At 41.3% G+C, this 27,732-nt stretch overlaps 3 protein-coding genes across 5 annotated transcripts in view; 1 reads left to right on the plus strand and 2 right to left on the minus strand.

Moving 5' to 3' along the window:
* Positions 1 to 841, minus strand: part of clec16a (C-type lectin domain containing 16A) — a 51,696-nt gene extending 50,855 nt beyond the window's left edge. For both annotated transcript variants that reach the window (XM_087839669.1, XM_087839668.1), the window contains exon 1: positions 629 to 841. In XM_087839669.1, the coding sequence (XP_087695795.1) occupies positions 629 to 702 (74 nt within the window). In that variant the 5' untranslated portion in view covers positions 703 to 841. The remainder of the gene's footprint in view (positions 1 to 628) is intronic.
* Positions 842 to 1,008: 167 nt separating this feature from the next.
* Positions 1,009 to 4,535, plus strand: dexi (Dexi homolog (mouse)). Its single transcript, XM_006798045.3, has 2 exons — positions 1,009 to 1,994; positions 2,600 to 4,535. The coding sequence occupies exon 1, from the start codon at positions 1,561 to 1,563 to the stop codon at positions 1,828 to 1,830; it is 270 nt and encodes an 89-aa protein (XP_006798108.1). The 5' UTR covers positions 1,009 to 1,560; the 3' UTR covers positions 1,831 to 1,994; positions 2,600 to 4,535.
* A 1,859-nt stretch (positions 4,536 to 6,394) lies between these two features.
* Positions 6,395 to 27,598, minus strand: ciita (class II, major histocompatibility complex, transactivator). 2 transcript variants are annotated; one of them, XM_006798046.3, is made up of 22 exons: positions 26,308 to 27,598; positions 21,027 to 21,095; positions 19,987 to 20,022; positions 19,801 to 19,842; positions 16,168 to 16,290; positions 15,965 to 16,024; positions 15,546 to 15,593; positions 14,104 to 14,328; positions 13,610 to 13,660; positions 13,267 to 13,380; positions 13,120 to 13,179; positions 12,787 to 13,004; positions 11,318 to 12,657; positions 10,595 to 11,131; positions 10,176 to 10,355; positions 10,019 to 10,090; positions 9,851 to 9,931; positions 9,661 to 9,744; positions 9,443 to 9,526; positions 9,262 to 9,345; positions 6,609 to 6,692; positions 6,395 to 6,508 (listed from the first exon to the last, which is right to left on the minus strand). In XM_006798046.3, the coding sequence occupies exons 1-22, from the start codon at positions 27,596 to 27,598 to the stop codon at positions 6,433 to 6,435; spliced, it is 4,959 nt and encodes a 1,652-aa protein (XP_006798109.3). In that variant the 3' UTR covers positions 6,395 to 6,432. The 2 variants fall into 2 exon arrangements, with proteins under 2 accessions (XP_006798109.3, XP_087695796.1); XM_087839670.1 differs by having other exon boundaries at positions 13,120 to 13,380.
* Positions 27,599 to 27,732: the final 134 nt, after the last annotated feature.

A 27,732-nucleotide genomic window follows, 5' to 3' on the forward strand; every position in this document is an offset into this window, starting at 1 on the left:
GTGACATTGCAGAAAGCTGTTAGATAAACCAAATAACGTTTCAAAGGAATATTGACAGATGCAGTAGCGCTGTTACTGGCTAGTGCAGTGTAATAACCACTAACCTAGAAACTTGTGCACACAAGAGGTTTCCCTCATTTTGCCTCACTAGATCCCTGGCTCGGGATTTTATGTGCTGATTCAGGTTGATCGAAATCACCTCTCAATGTCATGCACCTGTTGGTGTTAAACGAATGCATGTTTTCGTACTCTGGTAAAAGCCAGTGTTTTCCAGCATGAGCTCTTTTAATTCAGCCTCCATGCAAGCTTTATAAAATTGGTAAATACAGTTCTTCGTGTATTAATGATATTCAGATTAAAATTTAATTTAAACACTTAATTTATCGTCTAAAATAGTGTCAATTCTGTTTTTGTCTACAAGGACCACATCAAATTTTACTTACCTCGCAAAACATAATAAAAAAATCCAGTAACCCTTGCTTTATTACAATTTGATTGAATAAATGCATTTACACACATTCACTACTGCTAAATATTTGGCTAAATATAACGCTGGTAAATAACGACTGTCGTTTTCAACCAGCGACCACTTAGGCTAACATTAGCTTATTTCATGCTAACTACTCACTTCAAATGGTCCAGGGAGTGGATATTTTTCGCTTTCCCCTGTCCTCCAACCCAGCTCCGTGACCGGCCAAACATGGTTGCGGTTTTAATGGGACTGCAATTTTGCCGGGCGCCTTGTTTTGCTAGTGTTAGTGTTCGTATCTATCCATTACACCCACTTTGCCGTTCGGCTAGCTGCTTAGCAAACAGGGGGTGATAGGCGGTGATGGCAGCCACTGCGGGGTCATTACGTAATAGCGTGGGCAAAGGGAGTTGTAGTTCTTTTTCCTATGAGAGGGTTTACAGTAGAACTGAGAAAAACTACAACGAATGACTTCCCACGCTATCAATGATGGTTAAAGCACGCGACCATAACTGTTATAGTGATTGACAGCTCTAAGGCCAATCAAACGCCGACGCTTTGGTTGGTTGCTGGTTGGGACTGTTTTGATGCGGTTGGCAGAAATGTTAAGACGGGACATTATAAACTTTAAATAATTCGACGTGTGTTTTTGTGAATAGTTAGTCTCTCTCTGTCCGTAAACAACAAGTCCGCAGTAGTTTTCTTGTATTTTTTTAGACTGACTGCTATGCTACTTTTTTTTTTTGTTTTTTAGCTCTAGCCACCAGCTGGCATGGCGTGAATTCAACAAACTCACGGAGTCAATGCCAAGAATGCGTCGAGCTAACTGGCTGTGATATTTGAATGTGTTCCTCTGGTTATAATTAGCTATGGACTTTATGTTGTTTAGCCCGCATGATTTCCTGTCGTTTTCTTCTGGACCGTACAGATAAGCTACCACATTGAGGGCTTCCTCTGAATCGTCGTTGCAGGCCAGAACGGGCCGAAATGGATGCCCCAATCCCAGCTACCCACACAGACTTCTAACGCTGACAGCAACAACTTCAGGCCACATACACAAGAACCCCTATCCGTGGCTTTCTTTATTTTCTATGACACACCAAATTTATGCCCAGCTAGATTCGGTGGAATCGCTCCTGGACGAACTCCCATATATGTTTTATTTGGGCCTGTTCTTTGTCAACGTCCTGATCCTCTATTATGCCTTCCTGATGGAGTACATCGTCCTGAATGTGGGGATAGTATTCCTGCCTGAGGATATGGACCAGGCACTGGTGGACCTCGGGGTGCTGTCCGACCCGGCCTCTGTTCCCTATGATACGGACACGGAGCTGGATGTGTTTGAGGGATATCTGGAGTGACAAGGCGGACCTGGAAGGAAAAAACGGAATAATCAGATTTTGATAATAATGTTGCTGGGATCAAGAGGTCAGGCTGGTGCTCCCTGGTCAGCAGTTTGTTGGGAAAATGCCTCAAAGTGGTTGCTTCTTAAGCTTTTTGTTCAGAGAGGCATATCAGGCAAAAAGTAAGCAAATGGCACAAGTGCAGTCAAACGTTTAAGTATTTAGACAGTCATAGTTTTGCAATTTTGATTCCCTACACCAGGACACTGTGATTCAAGTACAGACTGTCAGTTTTTCTTTTGCATTAACTTTTTAGGAATTACAGCCTCTTTTTATACATAGTCACTCATTTACATAGGCTGAAAAGTAGTTCTTCAAGTGTTCATTTGGTGATGATTTCCATGGGTTCAAGACTTCTAGACAAAAGATTTTTATCCATGCAGTTCTTGCATTTAAAATTTAAAATCCAGTTACTTTCGAAGCTCTGAACACGGAGGACTGCATAAAAACAGCTGTAGTTTCTAAACTGTTAAATACTTTTGTGCAATCCCTTACTTAAAGCTGAAAGTCTGCGCATGATTGTTTGATTGTTAAAATCCACCGTGGTGGTGTACAGAGGCAAAGATTGTGTAGTTGTCCAAACACCTAAGGACTGGATTGTAACAGTCAATAAGTAAGCACCATATATTCAGTACACTTTAACAGCCAGTATATCTGTTATAAAGTCAGATTTAAAAATCAAGCTCTGCCTTTTTATGATGCAGTAAATGTTTTTTTGTGTCTCTAGGTTGTCTCGACTTAAAGGCAGGTAGCCTGAGGATTCATCACTTGCAGACTTATGATCTGTGACTGTTTAATGGAAAGAGCACTTTGGGAAGGCGTGTTCCCAGCAGAATATCAAGCAACCACAAGAGGTTAGCGCTGGCCTCTGCTACCCTCGCTTTGGATACAGCGAAAATGGAAGCACAGCATGGTTCAGGAGAACGGAGAGAGACAGCTGTTCCCTTTGGAAGAAAAAGTAATGTTGCCAGGGATGTGGATCTATCCAGGAACTGGAAGTTCACTCTAAAGGCAAAATGTGTTTGAAACTTGCCGCATCAGCCACGGTGTGATGTCCTACAATGTGACATATGTCAGTAGAACTGGTGAAGTGCAGGAAAACAATGTCCAATAAGTGTGATGAATACTTAATCACTCACAGAACAACTTAAGTCACCGTTTTATCCTCTAATACAGAATCCAATTCTCTCTTAAGAACATCCTCGCGGAGATTTGGGTCCACTAACATCACCCTTACTCTCAGAAGCACAGCTAAGAATTATGGAAGCACTGGTGAAGCATAACACTGTCTCTGGACTGAGGCGGGGAAGATGTAGGACATAAAAGCGCTGTAAACTTTTTAATATTGTCACTGCGCCATTCACCACAAGTCAGAGAGTATTAAAGTGTCGAGAAAGAGGTATTTCTTTAATGCTGTACCCCTTTGTTTAACCTGCATCGCTTCAGTAATTAGGTGAAGTGGTGACCACTGTGATCACAGCTGGCCAAACCTGTCAAATGTCTGAAAGGGAGCCTCTAAAGAAAGGCTTCATTCTTTTCTTTAAAAAAACCAAAAAAACAATTTACTGAGAGACGAGATGCATTATGCTGACCGTCTTCAGAGGATTTTGAGTCAGCTGTTTAATTCCTTGTGTTCTCCTGCTTGTGCTGTCACAAATTTAGAGCTGCTTTTTATGAAGTGTATATTCTCAACAGCAATAATAAACTGGATTCAAGCAATGGATCAGTTACATAGTTATACAAATGAAATGGTTCACAGGTAACCATTTCATCCACGAGCTTGGCCAATTGTGGATGGGGAGAAAGTAAATATAAGTTGTCTATATTTTGCTAGGCAGCTTTTCACAGAGATTGCTGGTGCTGGTGTTTTCCCTCGTCAGCACTCAGTATAGGGAGATAATAATCCACAGCCACCCTGTTTAATTAACTAATAGGGGGAAAAAGGGAATAAAAAGTCTTGCTGTGATTCAAGAACATGGATGAAAACACAAAGTAATTTAAGAATGTTTTTCAGAGAGTTGGCGCCAGAGTTTAACAAAAAGCCGATCATTGATACCTGATACCAAATCGTTATTTATGTGGATTAAGGCCTTGGTGATATTTTGGTAGTTGTTTTTGTCAAGATGTCCATAGCGGAGTTTTTTTGGAGGGTAAACATGTGTTTGGAAACAGTATTTAGATCACAGGGCACTAAAACTCAGGATACTAATAAAATATATAGTATGAATACTGTGTGTATTCCATACGTTTATGTGGAATTTAATCAAACAGGAACAGAATCAATACGAGGTAAGGCTGTGAATAGGAGATAATATTTAAGGAAGTGTGTAATCTCGCTGTCTCATGCTGTAAACAATTTTAACAGGCGGCTTTCTTTTCATTGACCAATGTCAGTACAACAGTGCTTCTTAGTTTTGGTCTGAAAACAGTAGCATCTGAAGCTGTAACAGATTTCCTAATTTTGTACAAAAGTCAGTGGCCATGCTGTTTCCCAGGCATGCTACCCTGTTCAGGGCCACCATCATCATCATCATCATCTCGCGGGCAACATACAACCTGTGCTTGTGTCGTCCCACCGCATCAGCTTCTTTGCAGACATGCACATGCTCAAATGAACTGTAGAGTTTTATTTTCCATTGTGTATTTAATAAACTTTGAGCGAATGCCAGCTTGTAGCCTCTTTCTTTAAACCATCAGCTTGTGTATTTCTGCAGGTGCGAGGGTTTTATTAATAATCATGTGCATCAGCGTGATGTCATATTGCTTTTTAACCACAAGAGGGAGTGAGTGCAACAGAGAACAGCAGCAGTAGCGTCAAATTGTGGGAATTCTTTGAAGTCTCCACAATTCGATGATGGAAATCCCCAACAATGCTAAGTGTTCAGATTTGTTAGAATTTGCAAAGCGTGGTGGGAGTACGCTCTGCATGATAACTGCCAGATGTGACGGCCTGTTATTTGATTCGACTCTGAGAAGCGGTGCTGCCAGGAACTGTAGATGGACATTTGCTTACTTTCAGGTCTATTCATAATGTGAATCCAGTATTTTCCCTTTCTATTTGTTGAGATTCAATCTCGACCCAGTTCTTTAATTACCAACAATTCATGCTTCACGTGTGAGATTAGTAATGAAGTATCTCACAAATGTAATTTTGTTTTTTTTATCACTTCGACGAGTGCGCACGCAGAGACTGATGTTCTTAAAGGTCAGTTTGCATCGAAATGGAGAACAGAAACATGCAGTTAAGGAAGTGAAAAGAAGGGTTTTTTTCAAAAAACCCACTGAATTCAGTGAACACAGGGGCATCAGTGGAAAGAAAACACTATAAAAATAGTAGTAGGGTGACAGTGTCAAAGCATTTTATTATTATAAAAGGAACCAACAATCAGTACTGTATAATTTATAGCCAGAAAAACACACCGTTATCCTCCCCCTCTCTCACACACACACACAGCACCACAAATACACAAATAAAGGCAGATAATGTCTGTGAAGGTTCTCAGTCATCCAGGTCATCGTAGTCAAACTAGCTTGCAAAGAAAAGCGTCTGGACTTCTTTAAGTTACTTGAAGACGTTTCACCTCTCATCCGAGAAGCTTCTTCAGTTCTAAGGTCAAATGGTGGAGAGTCCCAGATATAACCCTAGTGGGAGTATCCCCCCCACAGAGGGACAAAAGGACCCCCTGATGATCCTCTAATCGCCTGAGCCAAGGTGTGAAACTGGGTGTGGGTCCCAATCAGCCAGAGTTTCAGGTGAGCTCTTTGTGAAACCTGGCCCCACCTTATCATGCGAATTCCTGAGGTCAGATGGCCCAGGATGTGAGTGGGCGTTAAGGTGTCTGGGGAGGGAACTCAAAACTGGATTATAGATGGCAGAGAGTTGGTGTCGTAAACCACCGCCTCTGTTCAAAGATGGTCGCTCACAGTGGACATAGATGGCTTCTTTCACTCCTCTTTCAAACCATCTGTCCTCTCTGTCCAAAATGTGAACATTGGCATCCTCGAAAGAGTGACCTTTATCCTTAAGATGCAGATGGACTGCTGAGTCTTGTCCTGTGGAGGTGGCTCTTCTGTGTTGTGCCATGCACTTGTGAAGTGGCTGTTTGGTCTCTCCAATGTAGAGGTCTGGGCAGATAATGGCAAAAACTTGGACAGACAACTATAAAAAAAAAACAGCCACCTTTAATAACAAAGGGTGACTATAAAAGTGCAATTGTGCTTTTTGAAGTTGAAAGTACTGAAAAACAGTACACACACACACACACACACACACCTACACACACACACACACACACACACACACACACACACACACACACACACACACACACACACACACACACTTTGTAATGCAGATAGTGTAATGTTATGAAGAACCAGCAGCAGAGAACAAGCAGCAAGTACGTCAGTTGTAGTGCAATCTCAAGTTTCGCATAATCATTTGTTTGTGTCCTTTCCTTGCAAGCACACACGTTGCTTTGCATGCATTGTGCAATTTAAGTATACATCATGAGATGCATGATGAAAACAGTTCATAAGCTTGTAGAGAGGTATTGCATTTTAGTGCAATAGGATGCGGCTGTCCTGCTGAATGAGTCTCTCAAGCACACCGAAGGGGATGCACTGGTTCCACATCCTGGGATGATGAAATGAGATGAAACAGGGTAAGAAAAAAAAACACAAAAAATTGGAAAAAATAAAGATGTGTGATGAAGTAACATGAAAGAGCTCCTCACCTTAAAGTCTTAACTTTTGTACAGTTTCTTAGGCTGGCTCCTAAACTCTGTGCGCCGACATCTGTTAGTTTGTTAAACTTTACGCTGTCAAAGAAAAGTGAGACAGAAGTTAAATGTGTTTTAACAGAAAAAAGCCTATAGCACAAATCCAGACATCGCAATATGTTTTGTCTATAATATGAATACATGAACGCTAAAAATAAAACCAAAGCAGAAGTAGCAAAAAATGTGGAAGTGCTCTTTGCTTTTCACTTGAATTCCCAGTGAACTTCTGTTTGAAAATGCTTCATCGCAGAAATAAACATTTTTACAACCTGGTATAAAAACAGCTTTGGGACCACTGTACCGGGCAAAGACAAAGATAACCTACATAAATATAAAATGCAGTTTTTAAGTGATTTTTGATTTATTAGGGAAAAAACTATTCATATGTCACGAGGTGGAATGGACAAGTTTAACTGAGTGTTTTTTATTTTGCATGTGTTGATGTGTTTTATTAGTTTCAATCTTTTAATAATGTACAGCAGGGGTCCCCAATCCCAGTCCACGAGGGCTGGTGTCCCTGCAGGTTTTAGATGTGTCCTTGATCCATCACAGCTGATTTAAATGGAAAAATGACCTCCTCAACATGTCTTGAAGTTCTCCAGAGGCCTGGTAATGAACTAATCATGTGATTCAGGTGTGTTGACTCAGGGTGAGATCTAAAACCTGCAGGACACCCGCCCTCGTGGACTGGGATTGGGGACCCCTGATGTACAGTGTTTTATTCTTATGGTTTTATTGCATGTTTTTATTGTATGTATTTGTTCACTTGTCACTTGAGACTCCACCCCCCTCCTGATCACTAATTGGACACACCTGGAAGGTCACAGAGGAAATAAGAGGGCCAATAAGAGGGCCTGGCAGGACAGAGACAAGGGAGTGGACACCGGAGGAGGGCAGCAGGACGCCACCCTATCTCCTCTCACTGTGAGACTATAGTGCAGGTGAGACACAGCAAAGCAGCGGGCAGAGTTGAGAGCTCTGCCCATCCGGAGTAAGTCCCGAGTGATACCGTGCTAGAAGAAATCCAGTGATAGGAAAGAACAGTGACTGTCGCTGCCCCCTCTCTCTTCTGGCTAGGCTGCTAATAAATCTTTATTCTTTATTTTTTTGTGCTATTCGAAGGTGTACTTTGTAGTGTATTTCAGATCACCGTCCTACTGCAAAACCAAAGGATGCATGTACTTAGGGCCAGGAACTCCTGGTTGGACATTCTCCCTCAGGTCTATCTGGTAGAGAGCCGAATTCATGGTTCCATCAATTGCAGCAAGTCTTCCAGGTGCTGAAGCAGCAAAGTAGACCATCACACTACCACCACCATGTTATGTTCTTTTAATGAAATGCTCTGTCAGTTTTACGCAGATGTAATGGGGCTCAAACCTTCCAGAAAGTTTAGCTTTTCTCTCGTTAGTCCACAGAATATTTTCCCAAAACATCATCAAGAAGTGTTTTGGCAAACGCAAGCCAAATCCATCTGCCTTTAGTCAGAGCTCTACAATGGATGCTTTTTGTGCCCACTGTCTTCCTTTTTGATGAATTATGAACTCCGCCCTTAACTGAGGGAAGCGAGGCCTGCACTTTAGATGTCGTTCTTGTGACCTCTTGGATGAGTCACTCATGTGGTCTTGGAAAGTTTCATCACTATTCTAAGTTTTCTCAAGCTGTGGATAAGAAGCAAAAGCAAGCAGTGGAGTCCAAGAGCCTTAGAAATGACGTTATAACCTTTTTCACATTAATTTGTTTCTAAATTGTTGCTTTATATTGTGGGATGATGTTGCTTTTTGAGATCTTTTAGCCTGCTTCACTTCCTCCGACAAGTTCTTTGTAATTCAACAAGTCTGCCAGTAATCAGCCCTGAACGTGGGTAGTAAAACTGAACTCAGCTTTGTCATTTAAAAACTGCATTTTGTATTTACTCAGATTATCTCTGACTTATACCAAAATATGTTTGATGATATTTATTTAAGTGTGATAAATATGCAAAAAACTAAGAAGTCAGGAAGGGGCAAGTAAGGTTTCACAGCATATTAAAGTGATACATTCTTAGGGGTGTGGCCACTTTGACTGACAGGTGAGCGTCACCTACAAACCTGGGCCTCCTGTCTGCTGTCATCATGTCAGCTAATTCAAATGACTGAACTGCACCTCTCAGTCATGTTTGTCATGCTGTAGTGTAATTTTTAAAATTATGTGTACATTACTTAGCACTAAACTCGTAACTTGTCTCACTGCAATACATCTGTACAGTCTATGGAAGCACCTTGATATCCAAGCTTGCTAGACTGACTCACTTTCATCACAAGCTAAAGACCCCTTCCTGACTTTAAGTAGTCACTGGTGCCTTACTGTGAGTGAAAACATAACCAAACAGCAAGCGAAAAAGGACCTTAAAAGTATATAAAAAATTAACTAAGTGAAACTGAAAAATAACTGTCAAACAAATGAGTTGTCTTGTGGTCAGTTCCCATCCACACCCAGTCCCTGCCTGTGTAAGTGGACTTTGTCAGTCTTTTAAACGGGAAGACCTTTTCTAAAACAGAACCTTTTACACAGAAATGTATAAGAACCTAATTCTTAGCCATCAATTCCGAATAAAAATGTCAAGTCTTACTCAAGGTCAGTGAGGGAAGCCATGTGTGGGAGAACAGCTGCTAAACTCTCTGCCCCTTCATCAGAAATCATGTTGCTGTAGACACTGGAAAAAATAGCAAGATAAAGAGGGAAGTGAAATTATGTGGGTCAAAAGTAAGTGCCACTTTTAGGTTCCTCTGTAGTCTGTAGGCAGATGTTACCTTAAACAGTGCAGATTAGGCAGGTCCTTCAGTGTGGCTGCTAACTTCTTCACACCCTCGTCTCCTATGCAGTTCTGTGATAGACTGGAAACCAGAAAAAAACACACAACTAAACACACGTATCAAAACTAAGTTAAAAGCTAGACTGTGATGTTTTTTGGGGGTGTCATGGGAGCTCAACTAATTGTGTTTTTATACCACCAATGACAAATACTCACTTAAGTATCTCCAAAGAGGGGAGTGAGACTAAAGCACTGGCCAGCTTCTCTGCTCCTTCGTCCCCGATCTTGCTGTTCTCTAAGCTAAAGGTGGTGAGAGAATGAGGCTGTCAGTTACTAGAAACATCTCATAAACACAGAGCGATGCCTTAAGCGTAATACAAATAGAAAAAGTGTGCTGTATACTTACTCCAAGTGCTGTAGGTTATGCAGCCCTGGCAGGAGATCCCACAGCTTCGGAAGAACCAGAGGACCATTATCTGGACCAAGTCTACAGGGAACAGTGTCATCATTATCGTCACCAGCTTCACAGTGATAACCATAATAAATTCAGATATCAAACATCTGAGCTACTTACTCAAACTCCAGCTTGTGTAGCTCTTTAACTGCTGGCACGCCCTCAGACAGGATGGAGTGAGACTCGCTGGAGCTACAAGTGAATATAACACGTTTTCACAAACCAGTATGTTGCAATGTAAATCTGAATGTGTGTGCGTAAGTGTGTGGTGTATTACCTGTCTGATAGCCTCTTGTGAATGTGTATGTTCACCAGCTTTTCCAGGTGCTCTATATGACACACCTGTTTAGCTTTCAAAGGATGGATTGTGAACTTGGACACTGCCCTCTGGAGGAGACTTTCTTCGTCACTCTGCTCCAGCAGCTCCCAGAGGGTGATGGCGTCAGCAATGCATGACCTGGAGGACCCACAACACCGTGTTTAACACTGCTATTGGTGCTGGTAAAGATCAGTGACTATCAAGTCACAAAAAAGTTCCCAATACTATCCTTTAACCATTTATATCCTGAGGATTGAGCCATAAAAATGTAAAGAAATACAAAAGATTACAAATTTTGTATTTATCACACAAAATATAGCCACAGTTTGTGGGATAGTTGTAGCAGGGTAGGTTTTAGAGCTGTATATAAGCACTACCTGTATGTGTTGATGTTGTTGAGGCCAACCAGAGCTTGAAGTCCACAGATCTGGATGCCAGAGTCCTCCAGGTCCAAACAGAAACTTCTGCCTTCAGTTCCCCCCTGTTCAAGTGCTTTCTGAACAGTGAACACATCTGGCGGGCTTAGTTGAACTCCATGAAACGTCAGGAACTCTGGAAGATTTGCTGCCAGGTGTGTCACCAGCCGAGTCCTGCCAGCTTCTCGGCCACCATCACTGTACGTAAAACTCGCCTCGTAGACGTAGTGGCATGCCTCCAAGATTTGGGAGGGAGTAAGGTCAGCGTAAGAAAGCCCTTCCAGGTGTTTTGTTACCAACCCCTGCTTGTTAGCCACCATATCTCTAAAGGCTGTCTCTGTATGCGTGTGGAATCGCTGCAGTTCTGTCCTATTGTGGAACAAGAGGCCAACTGCAAATCGCTGAGTGAGCTCAAGTTCCTCCCTTTGAGGTCGCCGACGACCTTTCCCTCCAGACTGGAAAGGGAGAGTCTGGAGAAAGGACCGGTCTGTTAAAGTCCTGGAGAAGCAGAAAGAGAAAATGTGTCATGGGAGATTGGGGGATTCTAAAAGTCTGAAAGTGAAAGAGAAAATAGACTGCAAGTGGAAAGGCTTTCATTTTTAATCTAACAGCATATAAACAGTGGATATTATGATATTTTAGCCCTACTGGCTTTTGATGAATCTGTAAACGGTTGATTTCTACCTTGACAAAGCCAGATGTACTCCTGCAATGTAACTCTGAAGGAAAGGGTTGGCCCACAAGAGGATCTGGTCATTTTGGTGATCAGTTAAATCATTGGTGGTCCTTTCACTGTTTTCAGTCCTCTGTTCTGTCTCTCCAGCTTCTGTCTCATTTTCTCCTTCCTCCTTGGTACTATTTGAGAGGCATGGACTCGCTCTCAGCTGATGAGAGAGAAAGAGGCCTGTTCTCAGACCAAATGCCTTGACTTTGCCAGATATGTCCCGTCCTGTGGGAAGGATGGAAGAGTTGGCTTTGACCCCTTCCCAGGCCAAAGAGCTCAGCTGGGACAACAAGTCAAAGTCCTCCGTTACGACTTCTCCGCCACTGCTCCTGAGATCCTGATCCACTTTGTCTACTTGCGCCTCCTGTTTTTGTGCCTTTTTTGCCCTTTGGGTGCGAGAGGAAGTGCGTGCCTGCGTTCTGGACTTCGCCTGATTATTTTTCGAACACTTCTTCGCCTGAGAGGTATTTGAAATTTGTGTCTCAGTGTCTCTTATGGATTGTGCTTGAGCTTCGGTGTGCGTGGGAGTACTCCTGCCATCTTTATCCATTTTTAAACACAGCACCTGATGACAGAGCCCAGTTAAAGTTCTTGGTAGGACATCCACACTTCTAGACTGCTCTAAAATCAAGCACACCAGCCGGCATAGTCCGGGGTTCCAGCAAAGGAGATTTAGGTAGCTCATGCTTTTTAGACTCTCCAAAGCTGATTCTCTGAGGCCAGGATCAGAGAAGTACTGGGACAAATATGTTTCCACATTTGCTGGGGTAAACCCACACATCTCCAGAAGGCTGTCTGTACGCCTGAGCAGCTGGCTGGCAGTTCCCCGTGGCCGGGTGGAGAGTAGAAGAGTGCAGCCTGGAAGCAGGACCCTTTGAAGAATGGCAGAATACAACTGCCTCACTGTGAAAGTCTTTGCCTTGCTGTCTTTTTGCAGTGAAGCTGTTAGGTCTTTTTCCTGAGCTTGAAGTAGAGTTTCATAGTTCCGCAATTCATCAAAACCATCAAAAATGATGAGCACACGCTTAGGGGCTGCCAGGATTTGAGCATACACTGCTTCTGGGTCCACACAGGATGGGGCAGAGGAGGAGAGGTTGAGCAGGAGTGTCTGAAGACTGTAGACCGGCTCTGTCACACTGAGCTTTTTGCCATCTAATAGGAATACAAAGTCAAACTGAGGGATGCAGTCTCTGGACCAATCAATACACAGCTTCTTGATCAGAGTGGTTTTTCCCATGCCGGCATTGCCAAGCAGCAAAATGTACCGTCTGGATTTTTCTCCATTTGAACCATCAAAGATCTGAGTGGAAAAAGATAAGCAGGCAATGAGTTTAACAAGTTTTTTTTTTTTTTTTTAAATTTAATTTAATTTTTAATTTTTTTTTATTCTTTTGTGATATAATCTGTCCAGTAAAAGTGACGCTCCTACCTGACTCAGTGCCAGCATGGTTTTTTGCCGATCTGTGTCTCCCTTGATGACTAGCTCCTTGTCCAGGCATTTGTTTGTATTTTTCCCAGAGCGAACTACCTCTCTTTGGCTCACTTGAACATCTACATAATGAGAAGACAGGCTGAGGCCCGCCTCCATATCCTGGTAGGTTTGACTCATGTGAGCTTTGGCTTCTTGAATGTAGTCCTTGACATTCTCTAAAAAAAGAAACAGGACTGAGTACCAAGCTGGTCCTCCACAAACCATTGTATATTCATGAGATCACTGTAGACGAAATAAGAAGAGATCCTTAAAAGCCATGCGGTAACTTACGTGGAATATTAAGGACCTTGGGAGACTGAGGAAGAGGTGATTCCTTACATGGAGACATTTCTGAAGTGGAACAAAGCATAAAGTTTGTCACATGCCAGAAACTCATAACCACAAGGAGGAAGATTTGAGACAGATACCGATGCTCACCATTGCCTGGGGATACAGGTGAGGTACAAGTGGGAGACATGGCTTTGCTAGCTGCTTCTGACAGAGAACCCAGTGGGGACGAACTCATTTGGACCGGAGCGACTGTGCCACCGACTACAAACAAAAGAAAAGAGAGTGAAATGACTGCATCGACACACAAACAAAGCAGATGTTACAGAGAGCAGTTTCCATGTTGTCTCTTAAAAGGCAGAAGCAAAACCATAATGAGGAACAACAAATAGCACAACACCACCAGAGAAGACAAGAAGTAGAGAATAGCATGCACACATGGACAGTCACACGCAACTGTCCCAGATAAAAGATTTAACCTTTTTTTACTTACCTGGGGAGAGTGGTGGTAATTGGCATTTGGGGGGTGGTGACACAGTAGGAACTATATTAGAAACAACAGTTAGACCATGGACTACTTGTACAGGGTGTGCACAATAATCAGTACACATTAAATAATTAAAGATGTCACTGACATGAATAACACGACCACCAGTGGACAGAAACAATGATGGCAAATCAATAATTACGATTGAAAATAACTTTTTTTGCATTGTAAATAGACATGATTGTGTTACAGGTGTGTGATTGCTAATCAAGGCTGTAGCTAAGCCACAGTTTTTCAGAAGAAGCTTTATGGTCAGATTGCCAGGGCAATTAAAACTGTACATCAACTCATTTTCTTTCCATAATGCTCAACACCCCTAGTCTGCAGTGTCAATAAAAACGTAACACCAGAAGAGTCACAAATGTCACTTCCTGCTGGGCTATGACATAGCAGTACACAGGAAACACTGTTAACTCTTGGCATGCCGGTGTTTAACTCACCTAATATATATGTAGGTGTAGTGGCGCTGCCGGGGAGTGGAAACCTAATGAGCGGAGGAGGAGGAGAAAGCTGGACTGGATTTCCTGCGGAATCTGAGATAGTGATAAACTGAATGGGAATCGCAGAGCTTGTTTGGGAAGGGTAGACGCGAAAAATCCTTGGTGGAGTGGCGGTGGACATCGGTAAAGTCTCTGCCGGACTCGGCCCTGATGCGGGATCACTGCCTGCAAAACAACCAGAGCTGGCATCAGTTTCTGGAAACTGGTTTAGTCAGCCTTGAGAGTTATCAGAAAGGGAGTTGGAAAAATGACAACAAAGGTTTGTTTTTCAAAAAAATATTTACGGTCACAAACATCCTCATTGCAGAGTGCTGTCAAACTTGTTACTCAAAGACAATCGCATTACGTATTTACTTTGAAACTTAATTTCTTTGTGAAAAGGCGTTGCACTATTTACCTCCTATTGAAAGTTATTTCTTACACTACTCTGCATTACTTCACCACTTCATCCCAGATGTACTGTCACACAATTTCCATCCAAGAATGAAATAATAAATCTTACATTCAATATCTCCAAAAATGATTAACTCAATAAGGAGAGGATAGATTCGATATTTGCTCTAAACCATCACTTTCTTGCCCTTTTGTGCAACAGACAGGAAGTAGTGTTTAACCTAATCTTGAAAGGTTTCACTCTGCTCTGTCATTTCTCTTATCATCATGTTGGGTGATCATGCAAGTGCAAATGAAAAGGGAGATTAAGCCAAAGACAAATGGACCAAAGTAAAGTACATTACTCTGCAAATACAGACATGTATACTTAAATTTGAGTGTCCTATTTCTATTTGTGGCGTAGTATTTCATTCTAAGCTGAGCCATTAAATCTCTTCAGTGACCAGCAGCTGTTGATGTAAATGAAAATACATGCTCGGGTTTTTTTTTATCACATTGCGTGGTAAATCGGAACTATAAAAAGCACCAACCTCATGTGAAGCGGGGTGGGTAAGGTGCGAGTTCTTCTTCTAATTCATCAGCGTAAACTCATGACTTACAACTTCAAGTTCCTGTTTGTTTTTGTTTTTTTACAAACTAACTGGTTCATGCACATCGGTGGAGAACTATCACCCTGTGATCCAAAAGTCTAACCACTGAAATTTCATCTGAATTACCTTTTTTGTAAAAAGTCACTCTCACATGCACGTGCTGAAAGTGGCTCTTTTTCATGCTAGCATTTTACCTTGGAGCTATTCAAGGGATATTTGTAATATGATATGATATGAATTGCAATATTTGACTTTAATAACCTATCTTGCAACCCTGGTAATCCTCTTTCAACTCCTATCCTGCAGAGTTTCACTTTTTCAGATCAACGTCACTTACAGCGCTTCAAGTTTAAAGCTCCAGATGTTGCCTCAAAAACGGTTTCAGTTTTCAGGACTCACCTGGCTCAACAGCTGGCTCAGCCTGTGACACTTTGGTTTTTGGTTGACCTGCAGGAGTTGAAGAACCAACATTACAACATGACAGCAACAAAACATGCTCAGAACATCCTTAATATGGAAATCTTTTACTGTTACTAGAGAATGTTATTTGTAAACATATCCTTTTCTTTTTGTACCAGATGGTAGTTCATTTTCATGTGATCTTCTATTAATAGTATTATTCCAGATTTGATTAGCAAAAAACAAAACCCCCCTAAGCATCTCTTAATATAGTGATATGAATGGAACCCTGTGGCTGAATTTTAAGGTCTGAGTTATAGTAGGCTTAAGAATGTGTCTATTCCACTGGGTCCCAAATGTAATGTGGGTTGGAAACTCCATCATTTGTTAAACAATCAGAGGAAGACTGGGTTAGTCACCTGATGGTTTTGGCCGTTTTGCTTTGGGGCTTTCATCGGAGCACAGCTGTGGCTGAGAATCTGGAGAGGGAAAAACATGTAAGCAAGCCTTTAAACAATAAAGTGAAAATGACAAGTTAGAATCCTAAAATTAAGTTTTATATAACAAAAAGATGCTAGTAGGCTAGATGCTGTTCTTTGTGTAGTTACGAGCCAATCATTACCTCTCGGTCTTTTTCTCCTTCGTGATTGGCCTTTTGCTTTGGGTTCCTGTATCTGCTCAATGCTGTTGGCGATGGGTACCTCAGCTGCTGTGGGGAGGTCATCAAAGGTCCACGGATGAGGAACTAAAAAAAGTCAATGTAGCATTTAGCAGATGCATTTCATTACTGAATTAAAAATCAGTAGCTTTTCAAGGCATCCTGTGACAGTTAGATAAACAGTAGGATTTGATTGACTTTTAAATTATGGCATCCAGTTTTTATTTACATTGCCACAGCGTCCCAGTTTTGGGGGCAACCAGGATGTACATGGGCTGCCTTCATTTCTTCTGTAGATACTAAACAAAATGTAAAGACTGGACCAGAGTCCGGTCCATTGTCTGTGGGCTTAATCACATTTGATGATGCTGTGAGAGGTTTACATTTTATGGGCCGTGCATTTACAATATGCTGGGTGGAGATTTTTGTGTTTGTGTACTAAGATAACAACAAAGGTGTTTAAATGTATATTGTAGTAGATATTTAGTTTAAGAAGACTGTGTAGTCTAGTCACTATTGTTTATGTACAGGGGCAGATCTACTATGGTGGCATGAGGTGGCATGTGCCACCTTAAAAAAAAATCTGTTGCCACCTTTAGTGTCACCCAAGTTTATTCAAATAAGCTAGCATTAACACTTTGAGCCTAGCTACAAGTAACACTGAATATGAGTATGTTGCATAATGTTACCCGATGCAAGACCTGCAAATGTGTAAAGAAATGGCTTTGATTTTGCTGATTTCCATGCCACCCTAAGAAAATGTTTCTAGATCCGCCCCTGTTTGTCTAGCATGCTAGGTTGTTAGCACCATTAAGAAATGCTGGCATCTTTTTTTTTTAAGCTGAAGGCAAACCACCTCACATATCCAGTAACCACTGCTTCTCTGCGCAATGATCGATGTTAATGAAAATAGTTTTTTTAGTTGCATGAAAACACTGTTGCAACTAATGTAAAATTTTAATATTTACTTATTTAAAGTTTACTTAAGAAATTTTACTTTTACTTACTGATAAGTAAAAGCTATTACAGCTAATACTTGCATAAAACTTGCATACAAAAATCTATATAAATATAATTATTTGTACTCTTTATATTGGATAACACTAAATTAATACATGAAAGGGTTTAGGTGACAATTATAAATAATCATAATTACAATTATAGTGATTTATGACACCCTGTGCACATGTTTTGTTGCTGCAAAAGTAATGTGGTCCCGTTCAAAGACCTTTGAAGAGATTCTGCTAAAATCTTTAGGTTCATATTTAAAAGATAAAACAGTAACTTTGATGGTCAATTACTCTTACAGAAAAAATAATCAACAAAAGAGACGCTTATCTTATTGCTAGATTAGTCTTATGCAATATTAAGCATTATGTTGGATAATAAAGCCAAATGGGTCATGGCAACAAAGTGCCGGCCTTCAGACTGGAGCAGTAGCCTAACTCTGCTTTGTGATTAGGTCATCATTTAGATGGTTTTTTTCTTAAAGGTTAATTTATAACTACAGACTGAAATGACTGAATTACTTGTTGGCGTCACTTAAGAAACTCTAAATTTCACTGAGCCCCTCATCCTGAACGTTCAGATGAGGAAGTGAACCTCCGACTGTGACACTGAAAAAACACAAACATTTCTTTACTACTGCGTTTGTTGTGTTTTGTCTTCCTTCCTCATTATTCGGGAAGGTCAAAACAACACTGGTGCATTTCTACAACTAGATTACCACGTTGTGGTTGTAGGCCTCCACCACTCAGACCTATGTAATGTGTAAGATTCCTACACATTACATACACTGGAATTACCCAATTTAATGGTGGTAGTTTTAATGTTATGCCTTACTGTTGCTTATAGTTTAGATTATGGCTGTCCAATATAAGGCCCAGGGGGGCAGAATTGGCCTGGCAAAGACTCTGATCTGGCCCATTATGTATGACTTTGAAAATGTGAAGGGTGGCATAAATTTTGGACTTTTAATTGTATTTTGTTACACCAAAGTAATAGAAAAAATAATTAAATGCCAGAAAAGATCCATTGTTTTTACTATCCATTGTGGAAATGTAGCAGTTTTAGCTGAACGAGTCCTTGTGACAGATTTCCTTCATGAGACTCACCATGAAATGAATAAATTTACAGGAATGATTCATGTTCTCTGTATCTGACCAACAGTGTTGGGGAGTAACGGAATACATGTACCGCCGTTACGTATTTAAAATACAAAATATGAGTAACTGTATTCCGTTAAAGTTACCATTTAAAAAGGTGGTATTTAGAATACAGTTACTTTGTTGAAATAAATGGATTACACTGCGGTACTTCCCTGTTTCATATTGTCGCGGGTCAGGACTGTTTGGGTTTTGTTTGACAGCTACGTTCTGTTGTTCCAGGCGGCAGCGTTACGGTTGCCATGGTTACAGGGTGACGCTCTCTCTCTGCGTGTTTCCTGGGTGAGAGAGGCCTTTTTGTTGTTGTGCTAAGCTAATAGGCAGAATGCTACAGGTATAGCTCTAAAGAATGTAGCATCATAGGCAGTGTAGTCCGTGCTGCAGGGAGAATGGACTGCCATACACGTTATGTGTCTGTGAGCAAGCGAGGGAGGGAGAAAAAGGAAAAGTTCGAGCTGTCATCGAGCAAAAACGGGAGCTGGAAGCATGTAAATATAATAATAACCACTGCAGCCAAGAAGAAAGCCTGACGAGCCCAGTTGTAAGTAAGCTATTAAGACTCGACTGTACACCGTGTTCGTGTTTTCCTCCAAAAACAATAAGTTCCGTTGGAGCAGCCTTTCAACGCCTCTCTCTGTCTCTCGCTAGCAAAGTTGACCCAGACAACAAAGTAAAGCTAGTTTTCGGCTACGAGCCCGACACAGAACCCACCGTATTAGCCAGAGGTCCCTTTACTACGGTTCGGAGCCGCGGACCTTCAGTAACAGTAATAAAGCGCAGCAATAGTACATTCATGTAGTTGTAAACAGCATGATAATATATTAAGTAATCCAAAGTATTCAGAATACGTTACTCTCATTGAGTAACGTATTCTGAATACGTTACAGAATACATTTTGGGGCATGTATTCTGTAATCTGTAATGGAATACATTTTAAAAGTAACCTTCCCAACACTGCTGACCAAATGACTACTAGTAAATAATTAGTAATGACACTGATACTTTGAACTTTTGTATTAAATGAATTAAGTCATGACTTATTAAGAATCATATTTGACATTTGTGTGAAACTTATCATCATCATAGCTTAAGATCATAATAACCATAACCTTTGAATATCAACTAATTTTACGCAGTTATTTTATGAGTCCAAGTGATTGTCTGTGACTGACATCAGAGATTCCTGTCTTCATGTCTTTATCACTGCCATGTTCTTTGTTTTCTTCTGTTTTTCCTCATGTTTCTAGCTCTCCTCCCCTGTCTGTATCTACACTAGGATTTAGATACAAAATTAACAGTGAAGTGTTCTTTTTTTTTTTCTTTTTTTTTTTTAGGACATCAAATGAAGAACATATTTAGCCTTATTATGTTATGTGGGCTCTGTTAAACACTATGTGACAACAGGTACAAAGTAACAAAAGGAGGTTCTTACGGCTGTCGGTGAGTTCTAAGTAGTCAAAGAGGGAATCAACATCTGAAAAAGTGCACAGAGGTAATTATAGTTAGATAATTAACTTCACATACATGTGAGACATGTAATAGAAAACTACTATGTGTGTTTTTACATATAGTACACTACACATGAGTAAACACATATAGATGTTTGGCTGCCACTTACCCAGCAATTTTTCATTTATATCATCAGCCAAATCATCTGAAAAAATAACAATACCATCATCAGATAACAGAATTTCAGTTTCAAAATATAAAATATGTAAAGTTGATGTATTCATTATACAACACTGCCTCTTTTAAATATGTTGATTACTAATTACTGATGGAATAGATTGGATATTAGACAGTCAATATTCATTTATTGTTTATTATTTATTATTAGCCCTGTGTTACATGCTGTTTTTCAGTCTGTTTGTTTAAGCTTTTACTGTCCTGTGCTGCCTTCCTGACAGTAACAGCTGGTTCAGTGAAATATTCAATCATATTTTGGGGTGTTGGACCACCCCTATCTCAACTGTTAAGCTACCAGTGGTACTAGTATAGTTTCCAAAGTGGATGGATTCATCAACTTCACTTCAACTGAACAGAAAGACAATGATCCCAAACACATGAAACCTAGTTCTGGAATGATAAAGCAGGTTAACTTTAAGTCTCTGCAATGATCCTCCCAAAGCCCCCGACCTCAACCCTACTGAAAGTGTTTGGACTACTAAATAAAATTCACCAATTCTTCCAAGAATAACTGTCAGAAATCTAGCAAGAATTAGCAAGAACTGCCAAAAGCTTTTGGTAGCGTTTTAATGGTTGAGGTGCACCTTCCTAAAAGACATTTAGCTATATAATAGTGGTGGAGTATGCATGTATTTGAGCCTGTATGTGAACTTTTGACCCCGTGTGGATTTGAGGAAAACAAAGATAAATTCAAACTTGTGCACCTAATTCTTGTTTTTATAATTATTAAAGTTGCATGCAGCACAATCGTGTAGAGCACAAGTGTATATATACTGTTTAAGATTAAACTGCATTTCATTCAAAAGTTGGTGTTAAAAATGTCTGCTCACAGATAGAAAAATAGAAAGAAAGGAGTGATAATAACCATCTGTGTCTTCTATTTAGAAGTGTTTGTTTGTGTTTTCACTGCCTCAACACATAATTCACCTTTTTATTATCAATGCAGAAAAACAAAGTAGTGACAATACAAACCTATCAACAGATCCGCCAAGTCCAAAGGGACTGCGATGGGATTGGGATTCACTTCCAGCATCTTGACATCTGGTGACACGCATAGGAAAGAAATCAAATATCCTGATTGGTTATTATTATATTTGTAGGTTAGAGTGGAGTTGAGGATAAGCTGAATAAATGTTGGTAGTTAAAGATCGAGTACACGGGGATGCTTTTGTCAAAGCTGCAATTCCCTCAAGCTATTCCTAACATAATGGCATCACAATAATGGGTTGGACAAAGACACCCTAAAAACACAATGCCTGTTGTAATAATAGTAATGTGAGAAAACAACAGAGGATTTACTGAAAGAGAAGAAAGTAGGAAAGCAGGAGAAGTAAATCAGCTTCCTGTCAGTACACGATACACTACAGTATCCGGCCACAGTCTGAAAAACCATTAACACCTTGACTTTATCACTGTATGGTTAACTGTTCAAACTGTGTCTACAAATATACACTTTAACTCTGGGGGGAAAAAAACACCTGTGCTGGAATTTTACTTGTGCAGGAAGCTCAGGTAAACCTGCTTGCAGAGATGACTACTGAGATCTTTTACAGCCTAAAGACACCTTTAGGATAACCACGATGTGGACAGTAGAAAAAAACCCAACAACACCAGAAAAACCAAAAAGCAACTTTTTGCCCTGATGAATCATTACTTGTACAATAAAACACTACACTGACTAATTCTACAAATCACCCAAATTTGAGCAGTTAACCAGGTAGTTCACGACACACACCCACACACACACCTTGTTTATTAAACCGGACACAGAGGTCTACAGTCGACTATGGACTTTCGACTCACACCCTTGTTTAAAATTTGTCACTGTTTTTCTGAGAACCACTAAAAATAAAGCAGTATATATGTGCCCATTACCTCCCTGAATAAACAAACAAACAAATAACAGTGCAACCAGTTGAGGCACTGATCGCACACAAAATATGTCTCTAAGGAGGAACTTGGGAACCTGAAGCACACAAAGCACCATGCTGTCTGCACAACTAGAAGAGCAAGACCTTAAAAACTAACAGTGAAAAATAAATATTAAAAAGAAAAGAAAAGAAAGAAATATTTTGTTTAGTCCTGAGTGAAATTCTTTGTCCCTGCGCAGTCCCACACTAAATGGCAGCCAACTACTACCAAAATATTTTAAAGGTTACATTGAAAGAGATTTTCAACAGTTAATGTACTTCAGTTGCCCGGAATTCCCCGCAAACCCCCAACTGGACTTACTTTCACTTACGACAACGTCTGATCTGTTATTTTTGTGCATTGTACACGTGTGGGGGTCTATAATGGTGGGTGCGACTCCATCTGGTCACACAAAAGCATAATGGAGTTGATTCTTCTTGTCATGGCTGAAACTTTCAAAGCCAAACGCAGAAAATCAATGCAGGTGCTGAAGCAACCGCTCAATTAAAACTTTAACCTAAATTTGCTTAAAAATTATTAAAGTGGCCCCTGTAAATTAAAGACAAAAAGTGCTGGAAATCCCCGAGAAATCTTATTATTCTTTGCCTGCGCACTTTAATGAATGCGCAAACCCAGCCCCACCGGAGCGCACCGTGGCTGATATTCCTACCTGTCGGGTCTCTCTGGGTGATGCTCAGGTCCTGTAAACGCCCTGATGTGATGTATAGTCTGTGCGTCTCATATAAGTTCCATCAGCCGCTGCATATATCCTCAGATGACCTATACACTGAGAGCGCGCAACCTGCTGTGGCTCACAATGCTTTTGCTTTCACTTTGCCTAACATGCCTTACCAAAAGCACCAAGCCGTTAAAGGGCGGTTCTGTGTGCAGAGTGGAGTGCACCCTGCATCTGTTTTAGGTCTGTTTTAACAACAACGGAAGAAGCAAAGAAAACGGCGCGCCACGAGGGACCAGTTTATGATGAGGAACAAGGGTGATGTAAAGCAAACAGGTCACTGTGCGTTACAGTCCACAACATCCTCAAATATCCCTTTGTTTTTGTTTTTCCCCGGGCAACATGAGTGTCAAAGGGGGGCTCAACTATTTTGCAGGCTACTTAGCTTCATGTAGCCTGCATGGCATGTTTTGATGGACTTTTAATTAACCTCCTAGGACCTGGCATCCACATATGTGGACATCACATTTTGGGTTGTCTAGACCAAAATACTACATTTTGTTTTACAAGGGCCTGATATCTAATTACGAGGACATTATACTGCCACTGTTCTATCGAAATTTAAAGCCAATGTCCTCATATGTGGATGTCAGTTTTCTCAGAAACCAAAAGTTTTTTTTTTTAAATTACGTAAATATTTGTTTTTACATTCATCAGGTCCCAATCAGCCCAAATAGCAAAGAGAAATTAAAAATGCATACAATGAAAGAGTTCGGGTCTTAGGAGGTTAAAGCTTGTTGTTTTAGTTAGGTAAACTATATTTCTCCCTCATTCCTGCATCGGAAGTCTTTAGATCTGAAGATATAACTGCACTTGACCTCAAATCTAAAGCTTGACCTTGCACGGGACAACAGGCATCAGTAGCTCAAAAATGGATCACATTTTGCTTTAATCGCTTACTGTTTAATTTTCTTATTAATATTATTATCATTAATAGTCATCCCCTTTTCTACATTCTACAACTATGACATTGTTTTCTATCCATTGCTAACAGTATGCTAAATACTGTATGTTCATAGTTTGCCTTTTGGGGATCACAGTGAGGTGTTGTTCAGTTTCTGCTCTGTGACCACCTTAAGATAACCGAAAAACAACATCAGCGTTCACTGCCAGGCCTTTGGAATTGACAAGGAAACATGGGTAGTTTTCAACAGTGGAGTGGAAAGTACCCGCTCCACCTCCACCTCCACCTCGCCGCAGCCAGGCAGATAAACCAAATAGATTGTGCCTTGTTGCCAGACACAATTGCATCAGGCTCATACCATTCATGTCAAGCTTGATACCAGTTTCTCCACACGGTTACATAAAAGAGGGAAGGCATTTTAAAAACAATGCATTCGTTTTACAGAAAGTCACATGTCTGTAACTAATGTCGCACTGGACTACATTTATTTCCTTGAGACTTATCATTACACTAAGTTAACCAACTGGATTTTTTGTGTTTGATGCTTTCGGAGAGATTTCTGTTTCACACAGGATGAGTAATATAAACACACACAACACATTTGAGGTTAAGAAATATGTGGGTAAAGACAAAACGAGGGGGTGGAGGAATTAAAGTTGGGCCTCTGTGTAATTCGGTGGGTTAAGCAGGTATGCCAAAAGGCTATTCCAGTAGGCAAGGATCCATTGTGGAGCATGCCACTCCCTTTGCTCTTTGTCCCCCCTTTCTTATCATAAGGAATTCTAAATGCCAAAAAATGCCAACAAGACACTCAGGTACATCCTTTTCTTTCCATTGTAGATTTGTGTGGTGTGGTAGACAAAAACTTGATCTTTTTATTCATTTTAAAGCTGCAGCAGTAACAGAACTAAGCAATGACATCTACCTTTTAACAGGGCAAAGTTGTAACACAGAAACCTGAAGCTGAAACTAAAGCTCCACCCTTGTAACCGACTCAAGGTGGTAACCTCTACCAGGCTAAACATTATCAGAAAGCGTTCTTTGCCAAACTGTGTGCAAACCGAAAGTAGGTAACCACAGCAAAGCTGAACATGGCCGATTACTAGTCAGACCGGCTTCACCTTCATAACAAATCTAAAGAATAACCCTTTTGTCAAGCCCACGTGAAAAAGTATTCACACCTTCATAATGTCTTAGCTTTTCGTTGCATACGAATATGACAAAGATAACTCAAATGAACTTTTAAATGATGATTTAAACGATTAAGGGTAAAAACGTATTGGCCGTCCATTCCACCACTCTTCGAGAAGATAAGGCTTTTGTGGCAGTTCTTTAGATGTTGTTCTGGACCTCCGGATCTCCTGGATGAGTCGTTGATGCCCTCTTGGAGTAAGAGCATTTGGTAGGTCGTCTGTTTCTGTGAAGGTTCACTACTGTTCCACGTTTTCTCCATTTGCGGACAATGTCTCTCACTGTGGTTCAGTGGAGTCCCAAAGCCTTAGAAATGTCTTTGTCTCTCCAGGCTGACAAACCATTTCTTCAGATCGTAACATGATGTGTTGCTTTTTGAGATGTTTTAGCCTCCTTCGGTTTATTGGACAGGTTCTATATAAGTAGAGTCTTGATTCAACAGGCCTGGCAGTAACCAGTGAAATTAAAACTAAACCTTGGGGATTATGGGGATACTTTTTCACATGGGCCTCAATACGTTTGGATAACTTCTTTTTCTTAGTAAATGATCATCATTTAAAAACAGCATTTTGGTCATCTTAATTATCACATTTGTTTCACAATCTGAAACATTTAAGTGGCTTAAATATGCAAAAGGGGCAGCACGGTGGCACGGTGGTTAGCACTGTTGCCGCACAGCAAGAAGGTCCTGAGTTCAATTCCAACATCAGGCCGGGGTCTTTCTGTGTGGAGTTTGCATGTTCTCCCCGTGTTTGCGTGGGTTCCCTCCGGGTACTCCGGCTTCCTCCCACCGTCCAAAGACATGCAGTTTGTGGGGATAGGTTAATTGGATAATCCAAATTGCCACTAGGTGTGAATGTGCGAATGAATGTGAGTGCGAATGGTTGTCTGTCTCTGTGTGTTGGCCCTGCGACAGACTGGCGACCTGTCCAGGGTGTACCCTGCCTCTCGCCCTATGACAGCTGGGATAGGCTCCAGCACCCCCCGCGACCCTGAAAAGGATAAGCGGAAGCGAATGGATGGATGGATGGAATATGCAAAAAGAAATCAAAAGGGGGGCAACAACTTTTTCACAGCACTATGCTTTCTTGACAATGGCATATTTACACCTAGAAGTCATAAATTTGCAGCTGTTGTCAGAGAGTGAGTAACCAGCGCGGGGGACCTTGGAAATAAAAAAGATACATGTGTTTGGAAGCTCGCCACATCCTATTTTTAACTGGATCCAAAATCAGAATGTCAAAATGAAACTGAAAGTGAACCACACCCTAACCATCAACTCAAGTCCTGGCAGGAATAAAGCCTGGGGCAGGCTTTCTGTTTCCAAACAGACCAAACTGAAAACACCAGAGGATAAATATTTGTCCCTGCCCTGTGCTGACGCCTGAATGAAAGCAGCTTTTGTTCCTGTAATCCTGGGCATTTCATATAAATGATAAATTATAGAAGGAAAAAGAAGGAAAACCAGTGAAAGTTAGAAGCATCTGAACAGAAGCTTAAATGAAACTTACCACAGTGTGACTCCATAGTGTCCTTTATGCCTGTTATTCCATCTATGTCCCAGGTTGCTGTTCCATAAACATTTTCGGTGACCCCTGCCATCATGTCATCTTCCGCTGTAACTGAAGCATCTTGTGGTGCAAACGAGGGACTCAAATGTTGAAAGGTAAATTGTGCAAGTGCCGAACCTGCGCCACACTCAGGCAGACAACACAGGTCGTCTGCAGTTTCGCCTGGCCACCACGCATCCAGGAGGCCCCCCATATTGTCTGTGACGTTGTTGTTTGAGTCTGTGGCTTCACAGGCTTCCACAGGTGATGCATTTCCTCCTTCTTCGAAGGTTTTAAAGGGATCCATGCAGATTCCAGGTGTCGCCACCTCATCATATAAAGGGTAACAGAACTCCTCAGGTGTGTCCTCAGCATCCAGCGTGAAGCTTGCGTTAAAGTTGCCGGTGCACGCACCGAGTGTCCTGCAAGCGGCTGCAAGCTCCATTTCCTCTTCCAGATCTAAAATAGCACATTGTGCTTTGCCGTATGTCACTGTGTTATCACTAGTTGAACATCCAGTTGTGTTATAATAAACTAAAGGCTGTAACATCCTCCTTCCTTTGTCCCAGTGCTGCCACAGAGGTACAGCTATCCGCCTAGCAGCCTCTTCAATCTGCTCTAACCACTCCCTCTCAATCTCCAAATTCCCCTGATTTACCCTTTCACTATCACTTACCAGCTTCTGCATTGAAGGTGCACTTGTCAGCAGTTCAGTTATTTCATCACTTAATGAAAGTCTGCCATCAAACACTGTGGGTACAGAGTAGAGCCTTTGTGTGGGGTAGTGTTCGTCCATTGCTGTCCCCTCCCTCAATTCCTGAATGAGTTTATCTCTGGAAATAACTTGATCCTCATATAGTGAGCAAGTCTCTGGCTCCAGTCTTGTGCTGTAATGATCATCCACTGATGGGACAAACTTTGATCCTGCCAGGTGGTAGTCAACGGAGGGAGACTGTGACCCACCTTTCCCTACCTTAATGAGCGGTCCATGGCTGAGATGCTGGTGGGTGCTAGATGCTCGAGAAGCAAATACCCCATCGGCCTCATCAGATCCCGGTATACACCCTGATTCCCCGCAAAGCAGCTCCGGCGCAAGCCCATCAGTGAATCGATGCAGACCCAAGCTCTTGCTGTACGCTTCTGAGATTATCTGCTCCTCCACCAGACCCTCCAGCAGAGCTCGGATCTGAGCAGGTGAAGCCCAGGTCAGAGCCGAGCGGACTTCGTCCAGGACCTCCTCAAAACGAGCCATGACAACAGTGTCGGCTCCCTGGGCATGGAGGACTAACAATAGAAGCAGCGTATTGGAGTTATTTGAGTTTGTTCTTTATTTTTAAAGAGACTCTGTGATTTTATCCGGGAGGCGGTCGCATGAATGGTAGGAGG

The sequence above is a fragment of the Neolamprologus brichardi genome, chromosome 4 (genome assembly GCF_056152115.1).
Source record: "Neolamprologus brichardi isolate AB-2024 chromosome 4, ASM5615211v1, whole genome shotgun sequence".
Lineage (NCBI taxonomy): Eukaryota > Metazoa > Chordata > Actinopteri > Cichliformes > Cichlidae > Neolamprologus > Neolamprologus brichardi.

Bases quoted from the DNA above. Each gene is read 5' to 3' on its own strand.
- dexi (XM_006798045.3), top strand. From the start codon at position 1,561: ATGACACACCAAATTTATGCCCAGCTAGATTCGGTGGAATCGCTCCTG.
- ciita (XM_087839670.1), bottom strand. From the start codon at position 27,598: ATGGCTCGTTTTGAGGAGGTCCTGGACGAAGTCCGCTCGGCTCTGACC. The intron at 13,005-13,119 runs GTAAGTTACCGC...TTCTTTTTTTAG, and splicing joins CAAGGTCCTTAATATTCCAC to AGAATGTCAAGGACTACATT. The intron at 9,346-9,442 runs GTAACATCTGCC...TATTTTTTCCAG, and splicing joins CCTAATCTGCACTGTTTAAG to TGTCTACAGCAACATGATTT.